Consider the following 22,421-nt stretch of genomic DNA (forward strand, 5'->3'; position numbering starts at 1 on the left):
ACACCCTTTGGTCTCAGAGGCTTTTAACACTTAGACCACAGGAGAATCCACTCCCTCCTTTACCGCTTTACTACACTAGCATCTGCACTGTGGAATCTGTGATTTTTTAGATATTGTACACTGAAACTTCAGATGACAGTGGGGGCAACATCAGAGGTTTTGACGTTACGGGTGGTAAAATGAAGGACGGGGAGTGACAGCGAATCAGTGGACGATTTTTATAATGTGGGCACGGCCACGTCCCAAGTTATCCAATCAAATTTAAGAGAAGGGCGGGACAATGAAAGGTGGGTAGCAACAGTTGCCCCGGTGAAGACAAGGCGCCATAGTCACGGTAGTCTTGGCGACAAGAACCAAGCAACGGGAGTCAACAGCAACAACCTTTTACATCGCTAAGGAAAAACTATAACGACCAAATCAGGGGGCATCATCGGTGTACATTAAAGGTGACAAATTGAAATGTCTTGAATTAACCTGTCGTGCTCTTTAAATGTAATATATATGTGTGTGTGGGGGGGGGGGGGTCGTATGGCGTTGGTCGTTAACGTGAAAGTGACATAACGTGGCAGTAATGAAAGTGGTTGCTAGCTGCTTTCCCAAACGCAGACGGTTGTTATGGCGATGTCAAATCTCTGAGAAGAGCACAAAATGGCGGATGTGTTGTAGTGCAATTTTCGTGTACTTTTCTAAGCTCATTGGTTGTGGAAACTGCAATATACAGCTTGTAGCCACACTACCGTTCAAATGAGACGTGTACGGTTGCTTGGTTATAAAATCACCGGGTTGTACCGAGCCAACTAGTTTTCCGACGAAATGAGCATTAGCTAGTAGCCGAGGAAGCTATCACTTTGACTCGATTTCTCAACTCCGAAACAAGTTAGCAACATTAGTTGCACGTACGTCACTAATAGGCTGAAACTGCTCACGCAACCAAAGAGAAAGTTATCTAAGTTAAGCCACGTCATTCCACTAAACCTAACTAAAATGTCCTCTGATCTTTTCGACTTCGAACAAGTTTTTGATCTGACATTGGGTCTTGTGAATACGGTGCGCCAGGTCATATGATCTCCCATGCTGTACTTGTTTTACGCAGTATTGGCAAGGCGTTGTGGGATGACATTAAATCCTGGTTAAACATGGGTCTAATTATTACTATGATTTCATAATTGGCTGGAATTATTTAGGACCGTCATAAAACTCCGTGGTACACTTTTGGTCCGTTGCCATTTAACTGTTGGTGGTTTTGTTATATTTGACCTATCCGGAATATATTTGTACTCATTATTTACAGTACTAGCATAAATTGCCCTTCAGACATTTACTTCAGATCTCAGGTAGGAGGGAGTCTGCTGCTTTGCCTTTCAAGAAAAGACCCCTCGTTTCTTTTCCTGGCATGTTTACATTCGCATACAAACACCCACATTGAGAGTTGCATATAAAGAATAAAATAAGTGTGTTATCAAAGTGTGTCTTTGTTTGTATATTTGTTGGATTTTCTTTTGACCGTTGCTTTTCATCCACCGTCTTTCTACCAGAGTAGCCTCAAAGCATTGGTTGCCATGGCAACACCTGGATACTCAAAGGACCTTCAGCCTCAGCAGACCAACACAGTGACCATAGCAACACCTACTGCCACCACACCCTCACCCTCCAAGCCTGCACACTTCCTGTCTGAGATCCCACCAAAATCTGGAACTATTGTGTCAGCAAACCAATTAGCCACTTCCTCAAAAACAGGACAGGAGACACCTCGATCCCAAGCTACACCCATCCAGGCCCAGAGCCAGAAAGCACTGGTCTTGACTACCAACACTCAACAGTATGTCACCAGTGAAATTCAGAATTCAGCCACCCAGAAGAGTAATGGCCAGAGCAGCTCACCGCAATACATCATTGTGACTGTTACAGGTGAGAGACCTGAGGAATGATAGGCACACCCACTACAAACTGATTTTTAAAGCTCACATGAAAAGCAGCAGAACAAGATATGGCATGCTGTTTCAACAAGTCTTAACAAGGCACAGGGCTGGTAGCAGGAGTTTCTTTAGAATCTGTTTGGAAACTGGAATTGTCTGCTTTGCAATGACTGATTGAGGTTCCCAGCAGTGCAACTGTAGTCCTATATGTGTTTAGTGTAAGTGTAACGTTTGTTGGATTCTGTGCCCCAAACACTGTCAGTTACATTATCACATGAGTTATTGCACATATGACACTTTATATTATGGTGGGAAACATTGAATATGGATATCTGATGGGCATGTAGGTTTAAGGTCAAGTTTATTTGTATAATCCTAAAAAACAGTTAAAGTCTCAGAGGGCTTTACATTTGTCCATTGAGAAATTGATAGATACAGTAAACAACACCCTCTAGCCTTATACCCTTAATTCAGATATGGAAAAACTCCATAGTAAAAAAATAAAAAATGTAAGAAAAATTCAGCGAAGAAAAAATCAGAAACCTCAGGAAGAGCAATAGGTGCTGAGAGGACAAGAAAGCTAATGTGATAGTGTGATATTAGATTTAGAAATACAGCCCCTGATGAAAGGACTCAATGGCACTAATACACTAAATGATGACTAAACAATGCAAAAAAGAAAGTGGACACTGCTATACCACTGTGTGTAGGAACAGGCGATTCATCCCCAAATGTTGCTTCAGATTGGCATTGTCCAATTCAGTAGCGTCATAAAACAAGGACAAGCCACCAATTGTAAAAAACAAAACAAAACAAAACAAACTATTTGAATGGTGAAAAAACACATTGAACAGGTGAGAAACCTTAAGTTTTAAGCTCCTCTGTTTGCAGACATGTGGAATAGGTACTTTTTAAATTATAGCTTTTTAGAAGTTTTCAAATGGCATTTACCATCTGTTCTTCTTAAGCTTTTGCAACATCTTCACTTGGCACAAAAACAACCTAGACTAGATAATATTGGCACACAATTTTAAGGATAAGAATTATTTTATAAGTTTGTACAAGAAACAGCATTTAACCAGACTGATTAGGTATATGACTTCAATGGCGAATCTTACATCTTTGGCTTTGTGGCACATGCACATTATAAGGTCAAAAGAAAGCTGATTGACATGGTTGCTAGGCTGCCAAGTTCCAAATGTGGGAGCGTAGATCACTGTTTTTTGTACTGATTGCTGAGGCAGATTTCACTTCCAGGCTGCTGGCCTCTCCAGCTGTTGCTTTGATAAGGTGCTTGTATTATAATAAGATGAGGTCATATTCTCTATTGCTTCACATGCACATGGTCATAAGTTCCTGTATTGATACAGGAATTAGTCCGCAAAGTGCTCTGCTAGTAGCTGTGATGAGCCAGTCTTTATAAACATTAAACTGGTTTTGCCCCAACATGGGTTTGGATCAGACCCTTACCAATTAAGTCATCCTTTACCGTGGACTTTATTCAATAAATTGAAATAACATTATGATCTCAGTGATTGAAAAGTTTAAAATGGCATTATTAGAGTTATTTCTTAAAATTGATCATTAAAGGTCAATTTTAAGATCGCCCTGTCATCAGTGAATCAATTTTGTATTAGAATTTGGTGGAAATGAGAATGAAGTCTAGTGGCTGTCTGCCTGTTTATTTTTAGGCTGTCTATTAGTAGATCTTTTTGCCTGGCAGCATCAAGTAACACAAGCGCACTCTCACCCAAAGAGAGACTCAGGCCCAGGTTCAGCCTCATCATTATATTATATTATATTATATTATATTATATGTGACCACTTTGATGGTCCTAGACTGAATGTCTTTTCTCTGAAACCCAGATAGAAAGCAGTAAAAAAAAAAGGAAAAACAAACACAGCGTAAATGACCTCTTGTCTCTGTTGAGCAAAAGGTGAAGAATAACAATGTAGACAATGATGCTTTTCTTCAGTGTAACCATTTAAGAAAAGTTAACATAAATGCTGAATGTATGTTGTCATTGGAAAAAAATGGTCAGCAGTTAACATGGATTATTATGGAGAGGACATCGCTTTGCCACACACTATGGCTGATTCACCAACAGAAATGGTCCTGAAAAATGGGAAAAGTGTAATTTGTGGGATTGAATTTGCAAAACAAAATTTGGGAGATTTTGGCACAGGCCTGTGTAGTCTGTGTAGAGCAGCAAAAAAAGGTGTCCATTGATTACTTGTCTGTAGTTTGTGGCTGTCAATCATTGAAAAATATATAGATTCCCCCGCTGTCACTGTAAATGTTAAATTGGTTTAATATCAAGGCAGGAACTTATTATTTTTTCTTCAACTGCTAATTTGATCACTGGCAAAAGGATTTAGAATTTCACCAAAAATGTTATGGCAGTGAGTTTATTACTGTTAATATAATCTCTAATGGTTGGATAGATGAGACTATCTGAACAAAGAGTGGTCAGCTACCAAAATGCCAAGTAGGACTGAGCAACCTAAAAGCCTCCGTCACAATGTAACAGAATGATAGTTTGCCACAAAGTATTACAAAGTAATATGTAGAAAATAACTGATAAAAACATTAAAAAGTGGGCATAGTGGCAGACAGAGGAGGGATCAAAAAAGGAAAAGACCTGGTGTTCTCATCTGAGGAGTGCAGCGAAATGACCCCCTCCCCCACCTGCCTTCAATCTGCCCATTATTCTCCAGTTTCTCTCCTTTCACTCTCTCTCTTTCTCTCTCTCTCCATCCTCCCTTATCTTTAACTTCCCTCTTTCATCTTGTGTGTGTGTGTGTGTTTACACGATGGAGGGATTTCTCCCTCCATCTGTGGAGATTAGCTGTCCAAGGCCTTCTGCTTGCAGGATATAAGGGCAGAGGGAGTGTTGCAGTCATCATCCTCACTGCCTATGACTACTTTGACCACTGTGTTAAAAATTGCTAGCATGTTCTATAGTGGTTTTCATTACAGTTTGGGTCCAGCTTATCGTGAGTACTGAGAGCTCATGGCTTTTTCGGTTGATAAAACATTTTTCTCACTTTTGATGATAATCTATTTGTCTCTCTGTCTATCTATTTTCTGACCTGTCTGTCTGTGTATCTGTTCTCTGACTGTCTATCTGTGCATCTGTACGTCCATCACTAGAGGGATCTGTTCATTCTAATGACAGTCTGTCAGACTCCAGCCCTCCAGCCACTGGGGTTCCTACTCAGGTGGTTCAGCAGGTGCAGACCCCACCGGTAAGACACACTCAATTTGACTGTCCAAGGCAAAGGGGAACATGTAGTAGTAAAATATGGTCTTTGGTCAATAAAAACAGGGAATCTGAAGTCTCATGCGTAAGTCTCATAAATCTGTTCCATCAGCAGAGGTCAGTGTTGCAGGCAGTATCCCAGACACCCAAGAGGAGTCATACAGCTCACATCAATAACCTGCAGCCTGTGCAAATTAACCAGGAGGTAATACACACAGAGGCACACGCTTGTTTTTGTTCTCTCCTTTTATTTAAAGTAAAAATGCATATTATCAAAGTCATGACTGTCTGGTGAGGCTCTGTTCATGCATAGATTACTGAAAACCTAATATGGCGCTACCCAGATAGCCTTCATGATTGGCAGAAAGGGAGGGTTAATGAGACATACGCAAAGATGAGGAAAAGACTGGAAGACAAAAAGACAGAGAGACAAAACTTATTGGGTTAGAGACTGTTGAAGTATGGCCAGTAAGAGGATGGAGTAGGGATACATTGGATATTTAGACCTAATAATGTGGCTGTGTTTGAGTGAAGGGGCTAAAAAGTTGAGCTGAAATGGTTAGAAAAGCATTTTTTGAATTTAAAGTTCATTTTTTCCCCCAAGAGTTGACACAACGCATACATTTATATCAAACTCGATATTGCTCTTCTAATTATTTTGTGTTTTGTAATGACATAACTGTTGCACATAGGTGATGCAGTGGATTATGTGTGAAAATGCCTTGGTCTGCTACTTACTGCAATGATTACTTGCTTATATCAAAACATTAAAATGCCCATGCTGCAACACCTAAGAAAGCATCCTGCCTACAAATATATAATTTTATTTGATTGATGCCTTTCTGTACACTCGAAGCCACCTTAAATTAAAAGATTTATTGAAACAGGGCCACGTAAAAATATTGACCAGAAATGAAAAAGCATATCACAAACATAACAATGAACGCCAGGGAGGAACCAGCATGTACATTTTAGGCCAGAGTGAATCTTGGAGGTTATATTGTTCTTGAATAAAGCATTTAAGTAATTTTTTTCTTATATGATTAACTTGAATAATCATCAAAATAACCAATGGATTACTCGATTACCTAAACAGTCCTTATTGACACCCCTAATGTCAACAAGGTGTAAGACATTTTGTACTTATAATCATCGAGGACAAAAATCTATTCTGATGAGGCAGACTTTGAATGAGAGGTAAATCAGTACATTTTCTTAATGTAATTGTCATAATTGGCAGCCATATTGCAGAGTATACGGTGCCACTTTTTTGCTTTAAAGGAGCAGTGAGTGCTTTTATGTCCAGTGTAAAAAATGATATTTCTTTTAAACAGATATAGAAAGAACACAAGTTTATATTGACTGCTTGCTTTACAGCTGGAACAAGTATACTCAGGCCAGGTGCAGTATGTGGATGGAACAGGAGACTCCTTCACCACTTCCACCATGTGAGTAGAGTGCGTCCACGTTAGCTGTGAATCATACAGGCGCATATACAAACTTAGCCAAATTCTAACTCACCACTTACTGAAACAACTGTGTTAACTGTGCGCGTGTGTGTGTGTGGGTGTGTGTGTGTATGTGTGTGTGTGTGTGTGTGTGTGGGTGCGTGTGTACGCATGTGCACGCGTGCGTGTGTGCACATGCAAATGATATATCTCCCTCCAGCCGTTCAAACAGCTACCCTTACTCTGACTCGCCCCTCTACTCACAGACCCCTCCCACCTCCTCCTCCACCTTCTACGAAGGTGCACCCACCTCTGACTCAGAGGTCAGCGGACCTGTGACCCCCCAGCCTGTCTCTGTGGGGTCGGTAGGAGCCAGCAGTGGGGGAGCGGGAGGGGCCTATGTCATACAGGGAAGCTATATCTTAGGAGGAGGGGGAGGAGGAGGAGGAGGGGGGGCACAGAGTTCACCCAACCCAACCGCTCGTGCGCCACCTGCTACTGTGAGTAGTCAAGTTTAAAAGTGAGCCAAGTTTGCCGGACAGTTGTACAGATTAAAGTCCAAATTCTAAACCCTGTTGCTTTTTCCCCTCCAGGTGCAGTGGTTGTATGAGAATTATGAAGGGGCGGAGGGGGTGAGTTTGCCTCGCTGCACCCTCTACTGCCACTACCTGTTGCATTGCCAAGAGCATAAACTAGAGCCTGTCAATGCTGCCTCCTTTGGCAAGCTCATCAGATCTGTCTTCATGGGGCTACGCACACGGAGACTAGGCACCAGGTATGCACACAGGCTGACAGCATATTTAAGACTGGTATCGATCACAGTATATTGTCATAAACATGTGTCCGTATTTGTTTCCCAGGGGAAATTCAAAGTACCACTACTATGGCTTAAGGATCAAGTCCAGCTCACCGCTACTCCGGCTAATGGATGAGCAGCAACACCTGGCTATGAGGCAACAGCCTTTATCACAGAAACACAGGTAACCGACCATTGGTGGCTCTCTCTTCAATTGTGTCTGTCATCCTGGTCTCAATGCATACATGGTTAGAGTGCTCTCTCTGTCTCTTTTTCTCTGTCTGTCTGAATGATGCTTCCTCTATTTAATAGGTTGAAGCCTGTACAGAAAGCAGAGGGGATGACCAATGGGACCTCAGGTGGAGGGGTTGGTCAACAGCAAGTGGGGGGGCTCTGCGATATCTCAGGCCAAGTGCAACAGTATCAACAGTTCCTGGGTGAGGAACACACATTTTGCACACATTCGTTCATGTTCTTCATTCTAGCATTTTTCCACTTTTTAAAAAAAAAAAAAAATTTTTTAATTGGTTTTCAGTTTGCAAATCAGAACATTATACAGTGAATAACAATTATATAAAAACACAGCAAACATTTTCCACCGTTTTCCCTCCCCTTGCCCCATCCCTATCAACTGATTACAGACAACAAAAAAACAAACAAAAAAAACAAAACAAAAAAAACATAAAATGATAATAATAAAATAAAATAAAAAGGTTGTTTCTAATATCAATGTACAACATCATATCATAATACCACCCTACTCCCTCAGAGCTTGTTCCTGCTGAAGCAGGTTACCAACATTAACATCATGTCTTAAGAAGTACATAAAAGGTCTCCAGATATCATCAAAAACATTTTGCTTACGTCTAACAATATATGTTATCTTTCCCATTGACATGTTTGACGCCATTTCTTTAATCCACATTCCAATTGTTGGCCCATCAACATTTTCCAGTTAAGAGCAATTATATGTTTAGCTTGTAATATACACATGTCTACAAAACTTAACTCCGCTTTGTAAGTGTGGGTTGGTCAGATATATAGCCAGAATAAAAAGCTTATGATACAGTGGCAATTTCTCTGATAAAATTCTATTAATCATATTAATAATATCCTGCCAAAAGGATTTCACTTTCACAAATTCCCATATACAGTGGTAGTGTCCCTCTTGCCTCATTACACTTGATACAAGTATCAGGAATGTTATCATTTAACTTGTACAATTTAACCAGAGTTAGGTATGTACGCATCAGCCATTTATACTATATAAGTTTCAGGCTACTGTTGATTGTCTGCCTCTGGCATTCTTATACACCTCACTCCAGTCTTCTAAGGATATTTCTTCATCTATATCTTCCTTCCGTAGTCTCAGTTTGGATTCTGAGGTTTCATCAGACCCAGATACAAACAAGTCATACAAAGATGAAATTAAACCTTTGTCATAACAGTGTCATATGATTGCACTCTATTAAGGAAATAGCAGGTATCTCTAATGAATGGTTTTGAGACGCAGACTGTTGTGTGGAGTTCAGGGAGGAATTAAGACAGGTACTGGGTGGTAGTGAAGAGTTGCCGGATAGCTGGGCAAGCACTGAAGAAATAGTGAGGGAAACAGCTAGGAAGGTACTTGGTGTGTCATCAGGACAGAAGAAGGAAGACAAGGAGACTTGGTGGTGGAATGAGGAAGTACAGCAAAGTATACAGAGGAAGAGGTTGGCAAAGAAGAAGTGGGATAGTCAGAGAGATGAAGAAAGTAGACAGGAGTACAAGGAGATGCAGCGTAAAGCAAAGAGAGGGGTGGCAAAGGCAAAGGAAAAGGCATATGGTGAGTTGTATGACAGGTTAGACACTAAGGAAGGAGAAAAGGACTTGTACCGATTGGCTAGACAGAGGGACCAAGCTGCAAAGGATGTGCAGCAAGTTAGGGCGATCAAGGATAGAAATGGAAATGTGCTGACAAGCAAGGAGATTGTGCTGAGAAGGTGGAAGGAGTACTTTGAGGGGCTGATGAATGAAGAAAATGAGCGAAAGAGTAAGTTGGATCATGTGGGGATAGTGAATCAGGCAGTGCGGTGGATTAGCAAGGAGGAAGTGAGGGCAGCTATGAAGAGGATGAAAAGTGGAAAGGCAGTTGGTCCTGATGACATACCTGTGGAGGCATGGAGATGTTTAGGAGAGATGGCAGTGAAGTTTTTAACTAGATTGTTTAACACAATCTTGGAAAGTGAGAGGATGCCTGAGGAGTGGAGAAGAAGCATACTGGTACCGATTTTCAAGAACAAGAGCAATGTGCAGAACTGTAGCAACTACAGAGGTATAAAGTTGATCAGCCACAGCATGAAGATATGGGAAAGAATAATAGAAGCTAGGTTAAGAGGAGAGGTGACGATTAGCGAGCAGCAGTATGGTTTCATGCCACGAAAGAGCACCACAGATGTGATGTTTGCTTTGAGAATGTTGATTGAGAAGTACTATAGAGAAGACCAGAAGGAGTTACATTGTGTCTTTGTGGATTTAGAGAAAGCATATGACAGGGTGCCGAGAGAGGAGGTGTGGTATTGTATGAGGAAGTCGGGAGTTGCAGAGACGTATGTAGGAGTGGTGCAGGATGTGTATGAGGGAAGTGTGACAATGGTGAGGTATGCGGTTGGAATGACAGATGGGTTCAAGGTGGAGGTGGGATTTCATCAAGGATCGACTCTGAGCCCTTTCTTGTTTGCAATGGTGAGGGACAGGTTGACGGACGAGATTAGGCAGAAGTCTCCGTGGACTGTGATGTTTTTGGTTGACATTGTGCTCTGTAGCGAGAGTAGGGTGCAGGTTGAGGAGAGCCTGGAGAGGTGGAGGTATGCACTGGAGAGAAGAGGAATGAAAGTCAGTAGGAGCAAAATGGAATACCTACGCATTAATGAGAGGGAGGGCAGTGGAATGGTGAGGATGCAAGGAGTAGAGGTGACGAAGGCATATGAGCTTAAATACTTGGGGTCAACTGTCCAAAGTAACGGGGAGTGCAGAAGAGAGGTGAAGAAGAGAGTACAAGCAGGGTGGAGTGGGTGGAGAAGAGTGTCAGGAGTGATTTGTGACAGAAGGGTACCAGCAAGCGTTAAAGGGAAGGTTTACAAGATGGTTGTGAGACCAGCTATGATATGGTTTGGAAACAGTGGCACTGACAAAAAGACAGGAGGCGGAGCTGGAGGTGGCAGAGTTGAAGAAGCTAAGATTTTCATTGGGAGTGATGAGGAAGGACAGGATTAGGAATGATTATATTAGAGGGACAGCTCAGGTTGAACAGTTTGGAGACAAAGCAAGAGAGGTAAGATTGAGATGGCTTGACATGTGTGGAGGAGAGATGCTGGGTATATTGGGAGAAGGATGGTGAATATGGAGCTGCCAGGGAAGAGGAAAAGAGGAAGGCCAAAGAGGAGATTTAAGGATGTAGTGAGGGAGGATATGCAGGTGGCTGGTGTGACAGAGGAAGATGCAGAGGACAGGAAGAAATGGAAATGGATGATCCGCTGTGGTGACCCCTAACGGGAGCAGCCAAAAGTAGTAGTAGATATAAATCTCCTAAATTGAAGATATCTGAAAAAAAATATTGTTTGGGATGTCATATTTGGTTGATATTTCTACAAAGGACATAAGTACTTCATCTTCTCTGTACATATCTTGCACTTTCCTTAACCCTTTTTTTAGCCCATGTTTGAAATCTTGGATCACTTTTTCCCCGTTTAAAGTTGGCATTACACCAAATAGGACTGAAGGGTGACCAAGAAGGGTTAATATTTAAATATTTACAAATTTCAAACCAAATGTTAATTATGCTCAATAAATTAGGGTTGTCTGTACGTTTTCTCAAGTATTTGTGACCTGCTGAATGCAAATACAAGTGTATTGGTAAGCTTGGCGAAATAGAACTGGTTTCCAAATCCATCTAAGCAGGAGGGCTTTCAGAAGAAAATTAAAACATTATGGACCGCAGTTGAGCTACCCAGTAATACCATTGAATGTTTTGGCATTTAAGACCTCCTCAGTCATTTGGCAAATATAATAAAAATAGACATAATCTGGGACATTTATTTTGCCAAAAAAAGTTGGTAAACATTTTTTTTAATTCTAGTAAACAATTATGGGAGGGGGGATATTCTGGAATAGATAGAGAAATTTAGAGAGTATGTTCATTTTTAGAATATATATCCTGTCAATCATAGAAATGGATAAAATTGTCCAACATTCACTGATGAGGTAGTAGCTTCCAGAATGGGGTCATAATTTATCTGAGCAACATTATTCACCTCAGGGAATATATGTAAAATTGTTTGTTGGGTTAAAAGTAGAAGCATAAAACATGGCTATTTTTCCTCTTAGTTTCATTCAAAACATTATAGATGATTTTGAATAATTAACTTTATATCCAGATATTTTTCCAAATGTTTCAATAAGATCTAGGAGTGCAGGGACAGAACTGTTTAGATTTTTTATGAACAAAGTTATGTCATTGGCAAAAAGTGCTATTTTATGTTCTAAGTGACCTTCTCAAATTCCATTAATGTCATTATGCATCCACACCGCAATAGCAAATGGTTCTATTGCTAGAATAAATAGTAATGATGATAAAGGACTTCATTGTGGGCAACTTCTAGAGATATTAAAAGGTTCAGAGACCATACTATTCGTCAAGACTTCTGCAGTCAGCCCAGTACATAGTAATCTAACCCATTTGCAAAATGTATCTCCAAAGCCAAAGTGTGTGAGTACCTCAAACAGATGAGGCCATTTGACGCGGTTGAAGGCCTACTCTGCGTCAAGTGAGAGTAGAGCGAGGTCCTTCGCCCCCCTCTGGCTGTGTAAGACATTAAACACTCTTCTGCCATTGTGAAAGTCCTGTCTACCTTGGATAAATCAGTTTTGGTCCTCTCCCACCACCTGAGGAAGCAGGCCCTCCAACCTTCTTGCAAGAACTTTGCAAAGTATTTTTGTATCTGAATCTAAAAGGCTGATTGGGCGCATATTTTCACATTTTGTGTTTAGTTTTCCTGGTTTTGGAAGTAATGTGATTAGGGCACCTCTCATGGATGTTGGGAGAAGGCCGTTCCTGAAGGATTCCTTAAACATCTCCAAAAGGGGTGAAAGTAATTTTGACTGAAATATTTTTATATTTATGTATAGCAATGCCATCTGGACCCGCTGCTTTTCCAGCCTGCATACAACCAATTGCTTCTGCAGTTTCCCGTTACATTAATTCTCCATCTAATGCTTTACTTTCCTCTTTGGAAATTCTAGGAATATTAAGGTTATTTAGGAATTGTGTCTGCATATCCAGGCTAGAAGAGCACTCAGAGCTATACAGTTTCTCATAGAAGACCCTGAAGGTCTCATTAATCTCTCTAGGGTCCACCATAGTTATGCCATTCTGAGCTTCAATACAGTTAATAGACCTTTCTGTCTGTTGTTGTTTAATGTGCCACGCTAAAAGTTTCCCAGGCTTTTTCCCCTTATCATAATAAGACTGTTTAAGCCGTAATAGATTGACAGCTGCTTTGTTAGCTGACAGCTCATTATACTGTGATCTAAGTAGTAGTTTTGCATGTTCATCTGTAGAACTAGGCTTGTTTTGGTAGAGATCTGTTTCAAGTTTTTTTATTTTCTCATCTAATGTCTTCATTTCAAGTTGTGCACTCTTTTTCTTTGAGCTAGTAAAACAAATTATTTTACCCCTAATAAAGGCCTTGAATGCTTCCCATCTTGTGCTAACAGATGTTTGGGAAGTATTACATTCAAAATATAAATCAATTTGTTTATCTGAAAAATCTATGAACATGGGGTGTATAAGCCATCCCGGTTAGAAGTGCCACCTCAGGGGATCTCTCACAAGTTTAGTATCATTATACACCAAGGATATAGCTGCATGGTCAGATAGAACTATACTGCTATAATGACATTCGTCAATTTTGGAAACAAGTTATGCTGAAACTAAAAAGTAATCTATGCATGAGTGAGTTTTATAAGTGCTGGAACTGCATTTGGTTTTCCATGTCTCCATATATCTTAACAAATTAAGTTCCTTGATAAAATTATGTATTGTCTTCCTTGATCTGGTGTGGGTATTATCTAAGCCGGATGATCTGCTGCTCAGCGGATCCAATGTGCAATTAAAGTCACCAACTATTATGTATTGCAAGAAAACTATTTTTGATTGTAAGAATTTTATCCTTCTCATCACTTGTTTAACCTTACTAATTTTGTTCAAACCCCTACAGTTCCATGAGGTAATTTTTACTTAAAGACTAATTAGACATTAGCTATAGAATATATCCATAGAATTGTTTTGATAGAATGCATTGATGAAAGCACACCCAGAGAAAGAAAAAAACAACACCCACAGAAAAAAAGACGAAAAGACCCCCACCTGAAATACCATGTCCTGTGGACACCCTCCTCCCAGTCTTAACTACTGCTTATGAACGAAACTGCTGCGTCTATCTCTTTTCTGTTTTAGCTCTAACTACTTATATGAATACTAACTAACCACTTAAATGTAAGGTTGTATTAATTAATGACCTACGCAACATTTGCAACGTATACATAGTAATCAAAGGGCTGAGTTTAAGAGCCCAAGAACATAAATACTCACATACCTAAAGTCCACGCTTAAGGATGGAGAAAATGTCAAAGGAATCAAATAATACAACTGTTGACCACTAAGTCCGTGATGGGTTGTTTGTCAGTATTAAATAGAAAAATGTCATTGTTTCGCCTTTCTTCCAATCTGTTTTAAATCCACAGTCAGCAGCAATCAATATGAACATTTATTTTGGCCATGGGAGTGGAAAAAGAAATGAAATCGTCCTTTTCAGTGGAAATGATGTAACCAATATTGCTGTTACTCTTTCCTGGCGGAGCATTCCATTGTCAGGTCCGTCTCAATTGCTCAAAGAGACTGGAGAAAGTTGTCCACTTCAGCCGGAGTTTGGAAAGTACGAGACTTCTCATCGTGTGTCACCAGGAGCCGTGATGGAAAGATGATTCTGTGCTTATGGATCCCCTTGTCTCACAGCTTCTTTCGTACCTCATCATAGCCACGCTGTATCCCGTGTACACCGGCGGAGAGGTCCGGGTGCAAGCGAACTTGTTTGTTGTCATAATGGACTTTTCCTTTGGTTCTGGCAGCTTTCAGTACTCGTTCCTTGGCTTTGAAGTTCAAAAACTTCATGCATTTTTCCACATCTAAATTGTTTAGAAATGATTTATTTCACTGGTCAAGAGGTGTTTTAATTTTACCCTATAGTTCTATTAAGGTCTTATTCTTTATGTAACACAAGCGGCGATGATGCTCTAATAAGCTGTTTTCATGCTAAATTGGATTTGCTTCTCTATGTTATAATAATTGGATTTACTTCTCTATGAACCACACTGTTTTTACTTGGATTGTGAGGAATTGAAATACAAAGGATTCTGGTTCCTAACTAATTGGCCTGCTAATTTGCTGTCAAAGCAGCAATGAGAAACACATGGTTACTTCCGCTATCGAATTTCAGCAAACAATGATTTTATTGGGCCCTCAGAGGGCTATAGCTATGCCGAAGACTTTGTACCTTTAGTGGATTAGAACAATCAGATTTGGCATCATGAAATTATCATCGCATTTCAATTTCACTTTGTCTGTGCTTTTGTAGAGACATCCAGACAGCTGCCAGATTTCCTGGAGGTTGACTTGCAGGGTCATAGCCTACCTGATGGCATTCATCCAGAAAATCTCAAGGCCTTCCAGACCCTCTACAGAGAACACTGTGAGGTGGGCATCCTGAGCCACACAACAGATTCATCACACCTGCAAAGCAACAAATTTTCAAAATGGAATTTTATCAACCCATGTATCCATTTTATTCCACTTCTAAGATTTAAAGGCGACTGATCAAAATCCAGTTGTGTTCTGAGTCGACTAGGCACCTATTATTTATTTATTTATTTGTTCATTCATTCATTTACTTTCGGAAACTATGCCAGGTAGATGCTGTGAAAATGCTGGATTTGTTGCTTGTTATTTGAAATGTTTTTAACATCTGGTGTTTAATGCTTAGGCTTATCAGGTTCTCTCTGAAATATACCATGGCAAGCCCTTTCAGTTGAAAATAGTGTGTGTGTGGGGGGGTGTCTTTGGGCACATAGTTTGTTGTGTTGGAGAGCTTAAACATTGTGTGGTCCCCACAGGCCATTCTTGATGTGATGGTCAACCTGCAGTTCACTTTGGTGGAGACACTGTGGAAATCTTTCTGGAGGTTCAGCCAGAGCAGTGATACACAATCACTCAGCATGTGAGCATCATGAGCATACACACACATACAGTCACCAGAAAATCACAGACATATTTTAGTTCTGTTCACTCATTAGCCTGCATCTCTGAACATACGCATCTCCCTTTGTTTCTCTCTCAACACTGTCATCATTCATGCGTGTGCTCTCCCAGGCACAATGAGTCAGAGAAGCGGCTGCCAAAGTCATGTCTGGTTCTGCTGTGCAAGTTTGAGCCAGTGCTGCACTGGACCAGACAGTGTGATAATGTCCTTTATCAGACTCTTGTGGAGATCCTTATCCCTGATGTACTGAGACCCATCGCTAGTAAGTTAATAAAGGCAGTGACAGGCCTGTAGAACCATGGCCAAATGATACATAACATGACTTGAGATTGGATTCACCTGAATTAATTTGTACACATTCTCACTTCTTTGTAATTGGTGTCTGTGTGGCACACATTTTTACTCACCTCGTATGCATTTAATCTCAATTTCTGTCTTTTTCCACTACCCCTCGCCTCTTTCCATCTGAGTTAAGGTGCCTTAACTCAGGCCATCCGTAATTTTGCCAAGAGTCTGGAGAGCTGGCTGAGCAATGCCATGATGAACATCCCAGAAGAGATGGTCCGTGTTAAGGTGAGTGTATAGCTAGTCAAAATCAGGGATTTATGTGGCTGTATATGTGTATGTGCATGCTTTTTGAGACTGAAGCCTAATATTTATTTATGCTTTGATGTCTGAGCTTTGGCAAACTTGTGCATTGCATTAATGCTGACAAACACAAAGATGTTTACATGCATATTTGCATGTAGTGCCTGCGTGTGCTCTAGAGAGCAGTGCCATGATTGCAAAAATAGGTTACACAGGAATAGAGGAAGAAAACATGAAATGGAAACGGGGGAAAATACACAGAAGAAAATCGAGCGCGAAGCATTTCCTGCTTGACCTATCTGCATTGGTCTAACATGTCGCATGTCGGACATGGTTAATATGCTGCTTTGATTTTGAAGGTGTGCCTGTCTGCATCTCTGTGTGTCTACAAGCCACAATTACCCAGACACCCGCTCCATGCGTCACAATGCAGAAACCTTAACGTGTACTTACTCAAAAGCACGTTTGTCCCTCTTGGATAGAAATGGCTTACCCTCCTGTTTTTGTCTTTTTTTGGGGAGGGGGGGTGTTTTTTGTTTGTTTTTTTAAGCTTGCCAAACAAGTTCACAATGCTGATTAAACCTAGGTAAATCTCTCTGTATTTCGCAGTATGCTGAAGTTTTAAATCTGGTGTCTGGGACGACATTCCCACGCTGGAGCACCGGTAGGGATGCGTTTTATGTCAACCAGCAAACTCTGCCTCTTATTGGTTAACGTTAGGGTTAGCAAATCAAAGGCATGTGAACGCTTTTGTTACATGGAAGTTGGATCTGAAGTTGTCTGGCAAAACGATAAACGCGATTGCTTTGTCAGAGCTGAAGCAGCGACGGAGTAGTTTCTGATGCCCCAGAGAAACAAGCACTGATCCTTCCAGACCCACGGCACACTTAATTCAAGTTGCAAGTCCGACTAATGTCCCTACGAAATGTCCCTCGCAGGTCATCCATGAGTGAGTGACCACAATTTGCGACACATAGCCCACGGCATCAGTTACACGGCACCATGGGAAAGAGAAACTCAGCGTTCAGAGGAAGGATTCAAATTTTTATAAAAAGAAAGAAAGAAAACAATCGTTGGCAAGGAATGGTGTAGATTTTCCTCGTTGTAGGGCGCTGAAAGAAGAGAAGGGACTGAGGGCAAACGCGAATGTCGCATTACTGCTCTTGGACAGGTTGGTATTCGTAAAATATTTGGAGTAGGCCATGCAGCTATTACATGGACTCTACCTGTATAATGGATTATTGTCCTAGAACGGTTGAAATTTCTTTGTATTTTTGTAACTGTTATCCAAGCACGCGTTGACAGTGTTTGTGTAATTACCCCCACTGCCAGAAGGGGGGGGGGCAAAAGTTCCGCACGGCAGGTTTTTTTTTTCCTCTTAATCTCCTTTTGAGCCTTGGCACGGTTTAAGGTATTTATCCCTCTGTTGGCCCTTTATCATTGTCTGCCCCACCCCCCACAGGTGGTGTGTGTATGTGCCTTCTCCCAGACTCTACGCCGCTACACTAGCCTGAACCACCTGGCTCAGGCAGCCAGAGCTGTCCTCCAGAACTCGGCACAGATCAATCAGATGTTATCTGACCTCAATCGAGTTGACTTCACCAATGTTCAGGTGTGGGCTTGGCATCTCTTTTCTCTCTCTTCTCAAGATGTTTTTTTTTGTTTTTTGTTTTTTTTTTGTTTTTTTACCTGCTTGTATCAGTATTCAGGTATGAGGTCTAGATGACCCAGGTGGTAAAAAAATAAAACTATTTTACAATTTTTTTCTTCCTTGTTTGCCCTCTCCCATCCCCCTCCTCCCCTCTCCTGCAGGACCAGGCTTCGTGGGCGTGTCGGTGTGAGGACCGTGTGGTCCAGCGGCTGGAGCAGGACTTCAAGCTGACCCTCCAGCAGCAGAACTCCCTGGAGCAGTGGGCTGCCTGGCTAGATGGTGTGGTCTCCCAGGTCTTAAAGCCCTACCAGCACAATCCTGCTGCCCTCCCTAAAGCCGCCAAGCACTTCTTGCTCAATTGGTCCTTTTACAGGTAGGAAACATGACAAGAAATGGGGGGTGCTAAAGACAAAAATGGTTTGGGAAACAATGTAGTGAATGAACTGGCTTTTGATGATACATTTCCTATGTCTGCTTCTTATTCCCCAGTTCTATGGTAATCCGGGACCTGACTCTGCGAAGTGCTGCTAGTTTTGGCTCCTTCCACCTGATCCGCCTGCTGTATGATGAGTATATGTACTACCTGATAGAGCATAGAGTGGCCAAGGCTAAAGGAGAGACACCAATTGCTGTCATGGGAGAAGTATGTGCTCCGCCCTCCCCGACACACACACACACACACACACACACACACACACACACACACACACACACATACACACACACACACACACACAGGCATGGTGCTCAGTATACATTGGTTGATCTGAATATTTCTGATCCTCTATCTTTCAGTTTGCCAGCACTGGTAAGGGCCGGAACTCACTGGATTTGGAGAAAGGTAACTGAAGATTGCAATCAAATTCCACCTCAGCATTTTCCAGTACCTTTCATTGATGTTATTTTAATTCACTACAGCTGATTCATCCAACCAAATATTATTTTTGTGTCAGATGAGGAAGAGGAGGAGGAGGAAGAAGATAGTGAAGAGGAGAGCGGGGAACTTACGCTACAGGGGAGCTTATGCTCTGCAAGTGTGGCCGAGGAAGATGAGGTATCAATGGAGCCTCCCAGCAAACTACCCAGGACAAGCGCCCAGACCTTGTTTACATCCACACACTCTGAGGTGCACAGCACGCCACCTTAGATGCACATTTATTAATACCTTAATACATGTACACATAAGCGTGATTTTTTTTTTTTTTTTGGTCAATAGGGTCACATGTCATCCCATTCTTGACTCTACCACTATGCATCTAGCCTTCTCTCCAGTGTTTTATTTGTAAATGTATGATTATTTGCTTGCTTGTGTCTATTGTATGCTTGTTACTAGTCTGCAAAAAGTTTTGTGTGTTTGTGTGTGATGGAGAAAGAGAAAATTTGAGAGAAATCCACAACATTTTATTCATTCTCAGCATCCCCCGCCTTCATCAATCTTGTGAACCTTGCCAATTTTCATGTTTACTGTGCCTTTTGACGTCTGTTTAGTGGTTGGATCTCAGTCATTCCCTTTGTATAAAAGGTTCAGCGAGGAGTTGGTCTGAGATGTGCCTCTAGTCAGTTCAACTTTAGAAGTCTGGAAGTCCAATACATACACTGATGAGCCAAAACATGATCACTCACAGGTGAACCGAATAACGTTAATCATCTCCAAACAAGGGCACACGTCTAGGTCTGGATAGATTAGATGGTAAGCGAATAATCAGTTCTTGTAATCAACGTGTTGGATGGAGGAGAAATGGGCAGAAGTAAAGACCTAAGTGACTTTGACAAGGGCCAAATTGTTAAAGCCAGATGACTGGGTCAGAGCATCTCTGAAATGGCAAGGCTTATTGGGTGCTCCCAGTCAGTGGTGAGTACCTACTGACAGTGGTCCGAGGAGGGACAAACCACAAACTGGCAACAGGGTGTTGGGCACCCAAGGCACATTGATGTGCGAGGGCAACAAAGGCTATGCCGTCTGGTCCGAACTGACAGAAAGTTACAAATCACAGAACATTTGAATGATGGTTATGGGAGGAATGTGTCACAACACACAGTGCATTGCACCCTGCTGTGCATGGGGCTGCGTAGTCACAGACTGGTCAGAGTACCCACGATGACCCGTCGACCATCAAAAGCGCCTACAATGAGCAAGCATCAGAACTGGACCTTGGAGCAGTGAAAGAAGGTTGCCTGGTCCAATGAGTCCCATTTTCTTTTAGATCATGTGGATGGCTGTGTACGTGTGCGCCGTTTACCTGGGGAAGTGATGGCACCAGGTTGCAGTATGGGAAGATGACAAGCCAATGGAGGGAGTGTGATGCTCTGGGCAATGTTCTGCTGTGAAACTCTGGGTCCGGCTATTCATGTGGATGTCAGTTTGACACGTGCCACCTACCTAAACATCATTGGGGGCCAGGTACACCGCTTCATGGCAATGGTATGTGGCTTCTTTCAGCAGGATTATGCGCTCTGCCACTGCACACATTGTTCGGGAATGGTCTGAGGAACATGATGAAGTGTTCAAAGTATTGCCCTGGCCTCCAAATTCTCGAGATCTCAGTCTGATTGAGCATCTGTGAGATGTGCTGGACCAACAAGTCTGATCCATGGCGGCTCCCCCTTGCAACTTACAGGACTTGAAGGATCTGCTGCTAATGTCTTGGTGCCAGATAGCACAGGACACCTTCAGGAGTCTTGTAGAGTCCATGCCTTAGCGGGTCGGTGCTGTTTTGACGGTACACGGAGGACCAACAGTACATTAGGCAGGTGGTCATAATATTTTGGCTCATCAGTGTATATTCATAACTTGACCCCCAACCTTAATCACTGTCCTATTGTGTTTGTAATAGTTAGACAAGGAGAGCCACATGATACTTTTTAAATCTAAAAATATATATTTTGAAATAGTAGTATGTTAATGAACTGGACTTTCCGTGACAGCGCGTATATAGAATCCTTAACCAATAATAGTAACAGTACTGATGTTCGACAGTGTCTTTTACTGTTGCTGAATCACTGCTGCGTTGGCACGTGACAGTTGATTGACAGCAATTTGTGGATGCCATATTTTATGTTCTGTGTCCATATCTCAACCTCAGATATTGTCAATTCTACCAACTTGGATAATCTGCCTTTTATATGAGATTGCTACCCTAAAATTCTTGTTTCCTTAGGTATGTAGGTGGGTTAATAAATGAAGATCCTCACAAGTAATCAGAAGTGTTGTCATGAGACTTCATGGGGGAAAAAAGACAGTCCAGCGTAGCTTTAAGTCTTTGTCAGTTCACACCATTGTGTCCTTGTTCTTTACCCATCCTGTTTTTTTTTTTGGTCATCCCCACTAGACAAACATACCTTAAACCAGATTAGAAAAGTGATAACCTGTTGCCATAAAGACCCTCAGATACAGTGCTACTTGGCGATAGGGCAACAGGATAATGGCAACTTGTGCACCAACCAATCAGCAGGACACACAGTATCCATGGCAACCTCAACACCGGCCGTATGCATTAGCTAAAATACTGTCATGTAATCTCAGATCTCAGAAAAGCTTTTATAGTGTAAAATTATAAAAACGTTTATTTTCTGGATATCCAAGTAAAAACAATAGCTTTTATATGATGTACCTTTTGTGAGCATTGTCATGTATCCAAACTGTATCATGTTTGAACCATTGTTGCCTTAAAGAAGTGACATATTTGATGTTATATTTTAGCCAGAGTATTTAGCTATGTTTTTCTTGTACAATGTTATGACATCCAGCGCGTAAAAACAGTGACCTCTGGGATGGGCAGTCATTCAGGCTTCCAGACCCATCCCACTGTGCAAAGTTCAACCATTGTTTGCTGTGCTGCTTCATGTGACTGGTAAGAGCATATGTTACAATGCCTTCAACAGATAGTAACACAAGTGATAACCTGTTAATATCTGTTTGTTTTAATACCAGTGGAACAGATATAGTAACATGAACGTTATGTTGTGCTCATTTGTAAGAGAAATTTGGGGCATCCTTAAGAGTTGCAACTCCCAGATTCCAGTTTGATAATTTTGAGACGGTTTGCATCCATTTATTTAGTGAAATCAAAATGTTAAGACTTGGAGGATATCTAAAAATTGTTTCAATATCAAAACTCCTTCAATTGTCATTGGAGACTGGATTGACTCTTCAGTGTGCTAGGGAACTTTTTTTAAATGGAGACCCCCAATGTTCTTTTTGAGGACCTTTGTAATGAACCGTTTGTGATCTAAGTTTGTAGCCTTATTTAACCACTAACTAAAAGTGATGTGATTGCATTCTTTGTTTTTCTTCTTTCCTTCATGAGACATTTCTATCTGGACACTGAGTTCTTCAGTCACAAACAGCATGAGACTGACCAAATGGTTTCATTGAGCCATGTATTTTCAACAAAACTAAAAGAAC

At 41.3% G+C, this 22,421-nt stretch overlaps 1 protein-coding gene across 1 annotated transcript; it reads left to right on the forward strand.

The window, feature by feature from the left end:
* Nucleotides 1-367: 367 nt before the first annotated feature.
* rfx1b (regulatory factor X, 1b (influences HLA class II expression)) lies at nt 368-22,415 on the forward strand. The gene is made up of 18 exons (XM_056279954.1): nt 368-446; nt 1,536-1,908; nt 5,071-5,165; nt 5,295-5,384; nt 6,557-6,627; nt 6,848-7,127; nt 7,221-7,402; nt 7,488-7,607; nt 7,736-7,860; nt 15,097-15,215; nt 15,632-15,735; nt 15,888-16,039; nt 16,253-16,350; nt 17,828-17,977; nt 18,178-18,389; nt 18,506-18,659; nt 18,812-18,857; nt 18,970-22,415. Exons 2-18 carry the CDS (start codon nt 1,560-1,562, stop codon nt 19,161-19,163), a joined length of 2,541 nt encoding a protein of 846 aa, XP_056135929.1. The 5' UTR covers nt 368-446; nt 1,536-1,559; the 3' UTR covers nt 19,164-22,415.
* The last annotated feature ends 6 nt before the right edge of the window (nt 22,416-22,421 follow it).

The sequence above is a fragment of the Lampris incognitus genome, chromosome 5 (genome assembly GCF_029633865.1).
Source record: "Lampris incognitus isolate fLamInc1 chromosome 5, fLamInc1.hap2, whole genome shotgun sequence".
Lineage (NCBI taxonomy): Eukaryota > Metazoa > Chordata > Actinopteri > Lampriformes > Lampridae > Lampris > Lampris incognitus.

Coding starts and splice junctions, on each gene's coding strand:
- rfx1b (XM_056279954.1), top strand. CDS start 1,560: ATGGCAACACCTGGATACTCAAAGGACCTTCAGCCTCAGCAGACCAAC. Junction 5,385..6,556: donor CTGTGCAAATTAACCAGGAG/GTAATACACACA, acceptor CTTGCTTTACAG/CTGGAACAAGTATACTCAGG. Junction 18,660..18,811: donor CAATTGCTGTCATGGGAGAA/GTATGTGCTCCG, acceptor TCTATCTTTCAG/TTTGCCAGCACTGGTAAGGG.